At 42.9% G+C, this 13,883-nt stretch overlaps 1 protein-coding gene across 2 annotated transcripts in view; it reads right to left on the reverse strand.

Annotated features, from left to right (window-relative positions):
* Positions 1-774: 774 nt before the first annotated feature.
* The window catches only part of OXCT1 (3-oxoacid CoA-transferase 1), a 58,676-nt gene continuing 45,567 nt past the window's right edge, over positions 775-13,883 (reverse strand). For both annotated transcript variants that reach the window (XM_044445809.1, XM_044445810.1), the window contains 4 exons: positions 12,924-13,013; positions 9,784-9,864; positions 8,981-9,082; positions 775-4,329 (listed from right to left, as the gene is read on the reverse strand). In XM_044445809.1, the coding sequence (XP_044301744.1) occupies positions 4,288-4,329; positions 8,981-9,082; positions 9,784-9,864; positions 12,924-13,013 (315 nt within the window). In that variant the 3' untranslated portion in view covers positions 775-4,287. The remainder of the gene's footprint in view (positions 4,330-8,980; positions 9,083-9,783; positions 9,865-12,923; positions 13,014-13,883) is intronic.

Here is a 13,883-nt window from a genome sequence, read left to right on the forward strand (position 1 = left end):
TATGATGCAAGAACAAAACCCCCAAAGCAAGCCATGAGAATTGCTCCAAAATGCTACTTATCATTGGTTTAATTTCTATTAAACTGAAATAGAATGGTCAAAAATGTGGGAGAACTCCAGATTTTAAACATCTCTCTCTAGTCACTGTTCCAAAGGTTAGAAAAAACGAACAGCCAGTCTGCATACTCTCTTCCAACCCCACATTTTTAAATTCTTGTGAAGTATCTTCCACAAGAGGGAGGGTGTGTAGAGATACAGGGCTCAGCTCTCGCATGATCCATGTTTGAAACTGGCTGGCCGCAGGTTTCCAAGGCAGGATACCTTCCTAGCAGCACTTACTCTTCAAGTACCTCAAAGGCTGTCAGAAAGGAGGTGGCTAGGATCTCAACCATCCCAGAGTGTGGGACACAGAATAACAGGCTCAAGTTAGAGCAAGCCAAGTTCTGGCTGAACATCAGGAAGAACTTCTGTTTACCAAGGGAGATTGTACGCTCTCCCACACTAGAGGTATTCAGATGCAACTGGACAGCCATTGGAGAGGGATGGTTTGACTTGGAGTCCTGCACTGAGCAGAGGATGGGACCTGATGGTCCCTTCCAACTCTACTATTCTATGATTCTAGCCCTTTCTGGGATTGAAGCTGGGACCTTCTGCACTCAGAGCATGTGTTCAACCCACCCCCCAAGCTACAGTCCTATTCCAAAAGATGTCATAAAGGACACCTCTGTTTCTGACAAGTCACATTTTCCTTAAAAAAGACTGGCAGCAGTGCACTATTTTTGCAATTTGATTTATTGACTGTTTGCAAGTACATATAAAAGATACCTGGACACACAGTTTACAGTACATTCAGTAGCTCCCTCAGCTGTTTATATTTTGCCAGTTGGTTTGTCAATGAACAGAACCAAAAGCATGACGACATACAACATGAAAGCAAGCAAACTATAAACTGAAGGGGAGAGGGGAGAGCATCATTCCTGTTACTCTGCACACATTGCCTGATATTGAACAGAAACTGGTGTTTTGTTTGTTTTGTAAACATGTAAGAAAGCCCTGCTGGATTAGACAAAAGGTCTATCTTGCCCAGCGTCCTGTTCCTCAACACGGTTTAACTGGGAGCATTTGAGAAGCCCACAACCAAACCCTTTCCCAACTTGGCAGCCTATCTAGGTGTGTTTGGCCAATAACTCCTATCATTCCCAGCCAGCACAGCCAATAGTCCCTTTGAGGAATGAGATTTCTGAAGGCCACCATGCTGGGGGAACCTGCAACTGCTGTCATCTCCAGAAGCTGGTATTCAATCCACTCAAGTGGCAGCTGTATATAGCTGTCCTAGCTAACTGCTGCCTGTAGGCCTCCCCTCATCTGTCTATTCCCCTTTTAAATCCATCTCTGCCAACAGCCATCACCACCACGCTGCCAGCAAAGTCCATAAGTTAGCTATGCCTTATTTATATAATATGTGTGTATGCAAAGAAACACTTCCTTTTTTTTTGTCTTGAAGCTACTGTGCATCAATTCTATGCATCAATCTCATGGGGTGACTGCTGCCCATTGCTCTAACACAGCCTTCTCCAATCTAATATTTCCCTGATGCTTTGGGGCTTCAACTCTCATCAGCTCCAGCCAGCATGGCCAATACACAGGAACGCTGGGAACTGTAGTTCAAAGCATCTGGAAGACACCACATTGGGGAAACCTGTTCTAATATGATGGGAACTCCATTTTTCACTGCAATGTGCAGTTTCTTTAGTATCTGTCATGTGTCCAGCACCAATGGCAACATTTTCCAAACTAAGAAGCAGCAAACAGCAACTGTTCTTGTCATGAAATGCTTTTCCATCCAAGTGGACAATGACATCCACTAGTCCTTTGCTAGTATCCAGACCTTAACATGCCATGCAGGAGAAGTGAAAAATTCTAGTTCTCATCTTTCAATGGCCTTTCATAGCTGCTCCCTAATTTACTTATTTCAGGGATGTAGAAGTCCAACCCACAAATGGAGGAAGGGGGTAGTAAGGGGTTGCTGCCCCACACACATTCAAATGCACACAGAGCTGGGTATCGCCGACTGAGAATACCAGTCACTTTGTTTGCACTGTCACATAATCCAATGGCACAGAGGGCATGCAGTGCCCCTTATTCAGCACTGATGAATCAATGCCAATACCTACCCTCGGTTTTAAACCTCCTACGGACATAGCATACCAATTGGTTACTTCTCCAGAAAATAGTAATGCTGGCTTGGATACAGACTTAGTAGTGCTTAGAGAGGACCCTCGAAAATTAGCATGGCGTGTCAATTGTGAGTAATTTGAGTTCTGTTGATTCCATTGGGTAGGCTCCAAGTCTGGATCCAGTCAGCTGGAAGCCCAACACATTATTGGCTGCAAACTGTGATGGCCTCTGGTAACAGCATTGGCAAATGGAGATAGAATGGACTGAGGCCTGAGTTTTGAACTCACATAAAGGGCTTCAAGTAGCATTAGTTTCAGCATCAGGCTCAAAAGAGTTTTTCCAGGAACGCTACATGGACAAAGCAGAATCGTGAACAAAGTGCTCCAGGCTTGTTCTGTTTTACTTTGCCAGCACTAATAAGGAGGCAAGATCTGGCTTATCAGAAGGAGGCAAGGACACAGGACAACTCCCTCTCAAAGACGCCCAACCGCACGCATGTAATGCAACAGAAGGCAAGTTCAAAGGTTTGGAACAGAACAGTAGCACCTGCAGTCCAACACTGCTCTGAGATGCTCAAGAATGGCATCCCAAACCTGGGAGGTAGCGTAAGCTGAGACTGTTTCTCCCCAAGGCCACCCAATAAGCTGAACTGGCTGAACAGGGATTTGAAACAAGTTATCCACCCTGATTCTTAAACTAGACAATCCAAGATCAGCCATCAATTACAACATATGGCTTTCTTCAAGTACTTGATTTTTTCCTAATGCAAAAATGTCTGATCATCCCTAACTGATTTCTGTCTTATTAATCTCATATTTCAAGAAGCTTTGGAGTGGGGAAAAGGTACAAACTCTTGGGACTGCCCAGGCCAAGAAAGATAGACAGTTGTTATCTGGCACTGTTTTAATTCTAACTTCAGATGGTTTAACTTTTATACAATGCATAAATGGTATAACAATTGCAGTTAAAAAAAAAAAACAGACCCTGCCTTGCTCCCATTGGAGTCATTAGACATTTGTGCGAATGATTCATTGTTAACAACAGAAAGGCAGAATTCCACACATGAGATGTGCATGTGCACTTGTGTATATATTTCTATTAAAAGGTCTGAAAAAAAAGCCACCACGATATTGTTATGACAATAAATTTCCATTGCAACAAAGTTTTCCCCATCCCAAAGCTGAACAACGCACTTTTCATATGCAACCCAGGGCTATGTATATTTCAGCAAATCAAATATCAAAATCTTATGCCTGGGAAACCCAAATTTTTTGCAAATAATGTAGGCAATTTAAGCAAATCTCCATGCTCAAGTTTTCATACATAGACATTTTGTCTATAATTTGTACTGTCAACAAATAAGTGCTTTTGATGCTGCTTCTCTGAAGAGGAACGTGTCACGCCGAGCGCAGAAACACCATCCCTTCACCATTGGAAATCTCAAAGGCAAGCACCTTTCCTTGGTTTCTGGACTTAGAACACCCAAATATCCAAAGTTATGATCATTCACATAGTTTAGGCCAACATGTTGTCTGATGCCTTTCTGTGTGTGCATAATTGCAGTTGATGTACAGGCACTTGCAAGCTGGCATGGTTGGCATGAGGAAGTGGCTTCTGTCCAAACTGACAGCATTAAGATCACATCTAGAAGGCACTGGCCTTGTTCAGATGGGTTTGAGCCGATTTAAGGTCCTAGATTGTTCTCAGGCTGGTAGCCATGGTTTCAGGGCTCGGACAAAGTAGAAACTGTTTAGTCTTCCTGGTTTGATCACAGCTCCTGAGGAAGAGTTGCATGCATACAAATCTCAATTTTACAAACTGAGATACAACCATCACACTGGGCCAATGCCTCTTGCCACTGTGTATTGACAAACCTATCAACCCTGCAATATGATAGCTAAAAATATCTAGGTACAAAATTGAGTTTAGTTTTGGAAACAGTACTGTTGTGTGCAAACAAACATTTATGGAGTTATAGATACATAGTCAGCCTGGCGCTAACTACCAAAGAAACTACTTACAAAAACCTCTTTAAAATGTGTAATTGCAAAACAGACATTTGATTCCCCTTTACTGGAAGTATGGAAGATACTAAATCCAGTCTACTTCTCAGGTTGAAATTTGCTTCATTGGTGTGAGGTTTGGTGAAACCTAGAAAGAAAGAGACAGATAAATTAAATGGTCAAATAATGTCTACAAGATTTCCAGAAGACTTGCAGCTATTTGAAGTAGCTTTTAATATTACAAGGTACCAAGAAGCAGCATTACTTTTGGGGAATATGTTGTCCAGGAACAGAAGCAAAAGATAGGAGACTGCCATGGACAGAGACTTAACCCAATTTCAACACTGAAAGAAATAGCAAAACAGAAGAAAGAAGGCAGAGTCAAAGCTAACAAAGAATGAATATGAGCATTTTTAAGACCCGCCGATATATAGTGGACAGTTTTGCTCTGATCTTCTCCCATAAAAACAGCTGGTATCAGGTCATGGTAGCCTCATGGCTTCAGCACTCAGAGACCAAGTGCTGAAGCCACACAGACCCACTTTGCCAAACCATCCAGATGGCAGCCCTCCTGGTCAACTGGCACTGGACACTCCTGTTGCAATCAGCCTTGCACCAACTTGATAACCAAGTTGGGCCTTGGGTACTGGAAGGAATGGGATGTCCCTCTGTATCACCTAGTACATACTCTCAAGTCTCTTTGGCTAGGAGTGTGCTTCTGAGGGAGTATTCCATGACTGCTGAATTGTCTGAAGCAGTGTGGACAGAAATGGTATTGTCAGCCGTACCAAGCCCTTGATATGGATTGTCAAAGACAGGGTCCATTACTCTGTCATGAGTCCATCTTGAGTCCAAGGGAGTGTACGATCCTGAGGACATGTTCAGAAAACCTGCTCATCTCCTCTGCTGGGACACCAGGTCTGGTATGGCAACAGTGGCACCAGGCAAGGAGGTAGATGGGGCCAGCCATACTGATAAGTCAAAGTCTGCTATGTAGTCCTCAGGGGCCAGTGCTGGAGAGGGCAGCTTCATTCACAAGGATCTCAGTACTGGTGGCATTGCAGATTGCAACTGGGTGGCTCTAGCCAGTATTGGGTCCTTGTAGAGGCATCAGTGGATGGAGCATCATGCTGGAGAAGTGAGGACAGTCAGCATCCTGGTGTTTGCTTGCTCTGCTGTGCAGCCTGAGCATCTTCTCAGTACCCAGAATCATGATCATCCCTACGAGATGCTTGGGAGTCCCTTCGAGACCAATGTGGGGCTGACAACCAGTCGTCAGCCCAGTCCCATTCCAGCAGTGGGAAGTGGTATGTCTCACTGCCCTTGTGTTTCCAGAGCTGGTGGAGTCAGTCTTGGGAGGCGTGTGTGGATTGCTGTGATGTCAATGCCTTGGATGGTGGTTAGGCTGGTGATCTGGGAGGGCTATCCCTTATCTCCCCCTTGGATATCAATGTTGCCAGGACTGGTTCTTCTGTTGGTACCAAGGGCTCCAGCTGCTTTTAGTCTGGTGAATTTCTCAGGGCTGAGGATTGGGAGGGGCTCAGCAAGGCACTTGTGCTGCTTCTTGGCTGCAGCAGACATCTTTTTTGCACATTCGGCCATTTTGCTGCCCACGCAGTCTTCCAGCGAGCATCTGGATATTGCTGGGCTGGGCTCAGTTGGAACTTTTGCTCTCAGTGCGGTCTTATGTGGTGTTGCCACAGCCAAAGTGAATGGCCAATCATGCCCTGCTTGCTTGGTGGAGTCAGTGGCCTGTAGGGTCCTGCTCCAGAGTTTGTCCCTTAGTCGTTCTGCCCTATTTTTCTGGTCCTACTCAGTGAAGGTGTGGCAGTGAGGGCAGGAACTGATGACATATTCCTCACCCAAGCAGAAGAGGTAGAGAGATTGCCTGTCCATGAGGAGAAATTCCCACAGTGGATGCACATTTTAAAGGGTGCCTTTGAAGCCACTGTAATAGACAGGAAAGGCCAAACATGGGACAAGAAGTGAGGTTTTGACAGAGGACACGAGGAAGAGGAAAAAAAAAATTGTAATGCTAGTCAAAGAGTGAAAAGGAGTTTTGTGCAGAGAATGAAGAGGACGTAAGCAGCTGTGTATGTAGAGAAGGGAAGAAAGAAAGATAGAGATGCAGATAATAAGGACTGTGAAATCCTTAAGTTTGTAGAGAAGTGCTTCCCAGTCTAGGCACAATGATGGCTGAAAAGCAACTGAGGGAATTGGCAAGAGCCTCTCCCATCTATGCCTGGAACAAGAAGGGGAGGGTCCCCCACCCAAATAAATGTGCAGCTATAGAATCTTCCTAACAACAGGCTCTGTGCTGGTACAGAGTCCTTATGTGTGATGCACAGAGAACACAAATAAAAACAGCCAGGTCCTACAGTCACTTTAGCATGTTATGGTCTCAGATACTCGGTCTTTCTGGAAGTGTTCCGTATGTGGTAGAATTCCTTGTTTATCATCCCACTTGTCCTAGACATGAAAGTACTACTTTTGTAATGATGTTCCAGCCTTCTGACAAGATGGACCCCTGCTTCATAGGATGCCTCCTTTGCACCATAAAGATGGAGGCCTGGGGATGGAGTAACTGAGGCAGACCATGTCAGCTACACAGGGAAAATAACAATGTTCTATCTTATGAAGTCAAGTGGTTCGAACATTTTGAAAGTGCTAGGTATGGGGATGAAGACTGAAGGATTAAGCTAAAGGCATTGCAGAAGAAAAAAGATTGACTTTGAGGAAGAATTTGAGCAGAGAGAAAGAAAGTGTGTGTGCAGGGGGAGGAGAAGTAGTTATCATGAATTCTTTGATTCATGTAGGAGTTCTGAGAAAGATTACCCAGCAGTCTACAAAAAAGATAAATTCCATTTGGAATGGAGAGCTGGAACAATTTACTGAATGGCTGGAGTTTGGGATTTCACAGATTTCATTTTGGGAAGTGCAATTAACTTATAAATTTTATCTATCAGAATGTTAAATGTGTTAATTTACATGAAAAATGCATTCACATCATGTTCTTTGAGGCCTTAGAAGGCTCTGGATTGGGTGGCATGGTTATTTGATGCCCAAGTACAAACCTTCACCACTACAATTTCACTCTGTTTGATTTTCATGCAGTATACAATTATGCTAAGTAAACACCAGCATAATGGGTTGGTTTGTACATAATGCTATCGTTGAATTCTAGATTATTGTAATGTGTGAGTGCAGCTATTCTAATAAACCATAGTTTATTAACAACCAAGAAAGAGAACCTGTTGTTGGGTTTTGAACACTGTGTTGTTTAAACCATGGACTGAAACCAGAACTATGAGTAATTGTTTTGCTAGGCTACATTATTTTGCTAGGCTAAAGCAAAATGTACAGCAGACAAGAACAGTCAAAACCCCCAGATGTCTACTTGTCCTTATTACAGCATCGGAAGGCATTTGGGATCCAGGGAAGGAGTAGATGAGACGCGGGGGTGGGGGGACCTCAGAAAAACTCAGAGTAGGACGTAAATGCGCCATGGTTTAGCATTATGCATGAACAAGGTCATCAAGATTTTACATTAATGAAGCCATGTCACAAGCCATTTTCAGTTATAATTGCTTGCAATTGCACAAGCAACAACGTTAATTATTCCCCAAGAAACACTGGCTCCCGCTCCCAATCCAAATGGAGGCACTCAGTATTCGTGTGCATACCCCCTTGATTCTTTTGCTTGACAGATACCCTCATTCATTTCAATTGACAGAACAAAAACAAATATGTATGAGCATTAGTATGTATGCCGATCAATCTGGGGCATAGAAGCAAACAGAAAAACCGGTATGCACAAGAAATCTGCATACAGTCTAGCATCTAAGAAGCCCTGAAACAAGGACATGTTCTGCAACTTTGACCTAAGGTCCCTTTTACCAAATGGGTAGTTTATCATAAAAGAAAGAACAGTATTTGTTTTTCTTCTGAAAGCCACTTGTTCACTGGGATCCTAGTCTAAAGCTTAAACAAATCTATTCAGAATTTGACCCCCACTGAGTTCTATGGATCTGACTAGCTGGTAAGTGCTATATAGGACTGTGGGTTTAATACGTTTTTGGATCCCCTAAGGGAGAATCAGGATTTCACAGGAAGACAAGACAGACATATTTTAATTTGTATGGAGCAAAGCTGATCATTATTATTTTATAACCTAACAAATTTACAGTTATGGCTTTCCATTCTGTTTTTATGGTGGTGTTATAATTTCAATAATAAATTTGTCCTGTAAACTAGAATAGATTGCCCCACCAGGATGATCTACCAGCTAAGCTGTAGATCTGATTTAAGGGTACATGGAAAAAAACAAAAAACAAAAGAGCTTGACTTTGGAGCCAAGCAAAATCCAAACTGCATTGCTCATTCTTGATATAATGCCACTTCCATAATAATGACGGGTGTCTCTAAATCACTATTCTCTTGCTATGGGCTGCTGAATGTGTTGTCTGGAATACGCTTTTTCAAAATCAGCCATGAAAATAAGTATGGACAGCTGCATCTCTTTCCAAACGCCACAGTGCTGTTATGCCATTTGTCTACTCTATCACTGTATGTTAAAGCAGGAGTGTTGAACCTGTTCCAGTTAAAGACCACATTCTTCAACTGGAACTAGGGGCATGTAGCAGGGAAGGCCCTTCAGTAGTGGGTCAGGCTAAGGGCAGGCGGCAGAGAAACCAAAGGGCACAAGAAGCCAAATGGCCAGGACCAGACGTGATTCTTACCCACTTGGACAGTTTCCCACCGAATATGCAAAACACAGCTCAATGCAGACAACAACTTACTGCGAAGTCAGTACCAGTGCTTTTCTTGATGTCATCCACTGACAGGCCTTCCCAGATTTCAATCAGAGTCAGCCCATTTTTCTTATCTACGTCAAACACAGCCTGCAGGATTGAAAGGAAATATAAATGAAGTGTATTCTAAAATGGAAAGAAGGAAAGCCTTACTAGTTAAGCAAGAGGCCTGCAGCCAGTGTTTCAAGCTGGAAAAGTCAATGCGTTGATTCATTTCATTTCTCTACTGCCAAACGTTCTCAGTGCAACTGGCATTTGTAAGTCATAGTCTGTAATTGCCTAGAGATTTTTTACTGGAGTTCAAACTAATGCAAAGAGAATCCCCATCAGACCTTGCTTGTTCAATACAGCAAGGACTGAAAGAGGCAGTTGAGAGAACTGGGGGGGGGGGGGGTCCTTTATTTGAGGGTAGGTGGGGAAGGCACCTCCTTGATCTTCCTGAGCCAGGTTAAAACTGGCCATTCTCACAAAGACATTGTTCATTTATCATTTTGTTATCCCTGCAAGCACCCCAAGGCTTCAAAACAACCCTGTGAGGTAAAATAGGCTAAGAGTAAGTGACTGGCCCAAAGTCACCCAGCAAGCTTCAGGGCTGAGTGGGGACTAGAACCTGGATCTTCCAAGTCCCAGTCCAACACATTACCTACTATACCATACTGGCATTTTAACTTTCCAGAGTTTGCCCTGGACAATTCACTGCCTACCCATCCTTACTGTGCTATTGCAAAGGTTAAAAGACAGCTCTGAGCTACTTAGAGGGGAAATGGGATTAACAAAATTAAATGCCCTACCTTTTCAGTTATGATGCGATTCACACACTGTTTCCCAGTAATTGGCAAAGTGCAGTGATCCAAAATTTTGTGGGCATTTCCCTAGAAGGAAAGAAAGCACAAAAATGGACAATTACCTTCCAAAGGAAAAAATGTTTGCTTGAGCATCACAGAAAACAACCTCAGAACATGTCACAACTCGATAGAAGATTCCGCCAGTGAAGTTACCTTTGTAGTTCATTGTGTTTACGGAAGTCTCTTTAATCTATTGCATGCATATTCTAGGTCAGCCTATAGCACTTCAGTGCTTTGGATGACGAGTCCCAACATTCCTAACCATTGGCCAGGATAGCTGAGATCAACATGACTTGAAGTCCAAAATTCCTGGTGGGTAGCATGTTAGGGAAAGCCACCAACACCAAAGCTATTTCAAAGTCACAGGCCACTTGGAAAGTCTTTGGACTAGCAGAGGATGCTAACTCAGTCAGTATTTAGGGCCCTTTTTACATGCAACTCAGGTCAGGAGTGCATTAAACCTGTATTTATTATGAAACCAATGCTTGCAAAGGATATAATCTCTGAATCTGGCTGCAAAGAGTTTCATGTCAATCCATAATTTAGCGGCCCCTTTAAAATTTCCAGAAGTCTGCTTTTACATGTGTTAATTAACAGTAGGTGAACAGCTTTGGTAATAATTTGCTTTCATCTCCAATTGTTCATTTGCATTTCTATACTTCAAGAAGCAACTTGGAAGACTTTCCAAGCTTAAATTAATCAGTGCCAAATTTTATGGATTTTATACACATGACGACTCTGCTTATCTATGGAGGAGCAGCGAGTATTCTCACCCATTCCCCCCACCTGTTTCTTTCTGGTTTGCTGTAGGCAGTTATGGTTTCATTCTAATTCATACGAGTTAACATCTACATCTGCTGCCAAGACTGCTAGCACCCTCAATGAAATTGACTGGCATTAAGAAAAAATGACTACAAGACCTCAACAATGCTTAATTCAAGGACCTTTCAAGGTCTGTTCCAGGCACAGTCATGATTTATCAGTGCTATTTTTAAAGGGAAGTGCTCACTAACCCATCAGGTATATCTTTTAAGGTCATGTAATATCTCCTCTAAACATCCCCTGATGACTGAAGCACACAGACTTGTGGAGAGGTGGCTTTCAAGACCACCACCATGACCCCAACGTTACACAAATTTGCAGTTAAGGATGATCTTGCTGTCACCCCATTATTATTACGGCAGCAGTTATGACCTATCTAAAGCTGTATCTACAGAACACCATCAAAATGGGAATAGAAGAATGGGATATTCAGCCAATTCCAGATCTTGGATTATTATTATTATTATTATTATTATTATTATTATTATTATTATTATTATTAGAACATTTCTATGCCACCCCTTGCCAAAGCCTCGGGGCGGCTTACAACACATGTGGGGCTCTCAGTGTGGGGCTCTCAGTGGAGACATGAGCCAGCAGTAGAAGATGACATACTTAATTCTCCAGCACTTCAGAGCTAGCCCAGGTTATGATTTCAGCCTACTTTTCACCCAATCCAGGGATTAATCAACTACTTATCCTTCGTTTCTGTACTGTGGTTTTAATTGGATGGTTCTATTTTATGATTATGTTTTTAATGAAATGGTGTACACAGCTCATGAAAGCAGTTATGCATGAAAAGGCAGTTTATATATCACTGTATAAACAAACACATAAAATAAAGTTTTATCTGCACCAGCATAGGAGCAAGAGGGAGAAAATTACCACCTCAGGGCCACTTCCCATGTTAGCCCAGCAATAAGATGCCTGCTTCTTCGTCACAAGACCCCAGACTGCTGCAGGAGGCCGCTGTATACCAGATCAACGTGAGCAAACAGCTAACCATGAAAGAGGAACTCAACTTCCCCAAGCAAGCATCAAATACAGCATTTTCTGAACACGTATTGTATTGTATTGTATGTATGTATGTATTTATTTAGGAGGCTTCTATGCCGCCCCATTCGTCGAAGCCTCAGGGCGGCTCACAATAATAAATAAACACAATATAAAAAGAATATAATTTGAGTTGACCTGGCCTTATATTCATTCCTTACTAGTTATTGCACTTTAAGATTCAAAAAGGGTCTCGTCATATACATACTTGCTTAGGCAACACAAAATCTTGCCACTACCAAGTGACTCCCATGTCTGTGACAAAGGCATCATTTTCTGGCCAAATAATTTAAACAGTGCAGGGAGGATGTCAGGGAGGCTGTTTTTTTCCTGACATCAATCAAGGAGGATAAGATTGTCAATAGTTACTACTACAACTGGATGTATGTATGTTCACTGGTTGCTGGGGAAGATAGGTGGGAAAGTGCTGTCGTACTCATGTCTTACTGATGGGCTTTCACAGGCAGCTGGTTGCGCCACTCTGAAAGCAATGCTGGATCCAAGGGAAACTCGGTCTGATCCAGCAGAAATCTTCTGCAGTTCTTACACCTCTTTCTTTTGTATCCTCTCTACAGGCTCTCTAAGTCTAATAGTGCACCCATTTTTCTCTATGCGCGTTGGCAACCCCTCTACCAATGAGGGCTTTATTCTCACTTCAATCTGGAAGATTGCTGCTGATGAACATGCGTGGAAACGGACAATGGTACCCATGCCTGGACTACCGCTTGACTAGATGGACTGCTGGTCTAACCCAGCATGGCTCTTAAGGCCACTTCTCTTAGCACAGTAGATATCTGAATGCCTCAGGATATCGGCTATTTCACATGGTGCACCATTCAGATACAAGGCGGGAATTAAAGCCCAAGGAGGTAGGCCACAGGCTAGCGCAGACAGAAGCAATGAGCTAACAGGGCAGCTCCAAGTCAGGTGTGCCTCCAAGAGCAGCCACTTGCACGACTTCCAGCCTTCTTAGAATATGCCTGGATTGGCAAAGAGCAGTGATGCTTCCTTCTATCAGCTCTGCTGACTAGGCCCATTCAAGAAATGAACATTTCAACTCATTTTAGGTTATTTTTTAAAGTGAGAAAGCCCTGCTGTGCGAGCGATCACTCCTATGAAGGCAAGGAGCACAACAGGGCACTAATCAATTTTTAAAAATCAGGACAGGCATATTGCTTTCTATTAGTTTTATTTTGGTTTGTTTGTTTTACCTTTGCTGAGTGCTCCATTGTGACAACCACTTTAGTCCTTTCACTGGACACCAAATCCATGGCACCACCCATTCCTTTCACCATCTTACCCTAAAAGGCAAATTTCAAACAAAACAAAAACAAATAAATGGACATTCTTTGCATCCTGCATCTCCCACTAGACCGTAAAGTGATTAAATAGGCACCAGACCTGCACAAAATATAAAATTAAATAATCATCAAATGCAAAAAATGCTCAATTTCTTAATACAATCATCCCCAAAACCACCATGAGAGATGGGCTATTTTACATAAGGGGAAATAAGGTAACGGACCAAACAGATATCGGTTCCTTGTATCTACGGCGATACCAGTGCATGTGAACTGCATGACCAGAGGTTCTGATCCGGTACCAGTGCTGCTAGACTACACAACCACCCTTTGAAGTAGCACAAACCAGTTAACAGTCACTCAGTATACAGGCTGCATCGCCAGAGCCAGTGTGGAGTGGGACTCAGGAGATGTGGGTTCTAGTCTCACTTGGCCATGAAACTCACTGGGTGACTTTGGGCCAGTTGCTGACTCTCAATCTAACCCACCTCACAGGGCAGCTGCTGTTGTGAGGATAAAATGGAGAGGAGGAGAAGCTTGCAAGTTGCTTTGTGTGTCTTGTGCAAGAAGAAGAAAGGCAGGATGTCAAAACTGTAAGTTCAGGAAATAATAAATTTTGCAACAGGAAGCTCTAGTTTCTAATCAATCTTTTCTGTTCCAGAACCAAAGATATTGACTGTTCAGGAACTAACCTAAAAACATGCAGAATTCATGGATGATAATCCTGGACACTTGTCTACTTAGGCTAATTTTATTTTGTTGCTCTTTTTCTTGGTTCAGATTTTATTCTACTGCATTTTTGCATACATTTCACTTGTGCGGAAGGTTTCCATGGCATGCATCAGAGCTCAAGTTGCTAGGGCCCAAGCT

The sequence above is a fragment of the Varanus komodoensis genome, unplaced genomic scaffold (genome assembly GCF_004798865.1).
Source record: "Varanus komodoensis strain SLA01 unplaced genomic scaffold, ASM479886v1 scaffold5, whole genome shotgun sequence".
NCBI classification, from domain to species: Eukaryota; Metazoa; Chordata; class Lepidosauria; order Squamata; family Varanidae; genus Varanus; species Varanus komodoensis.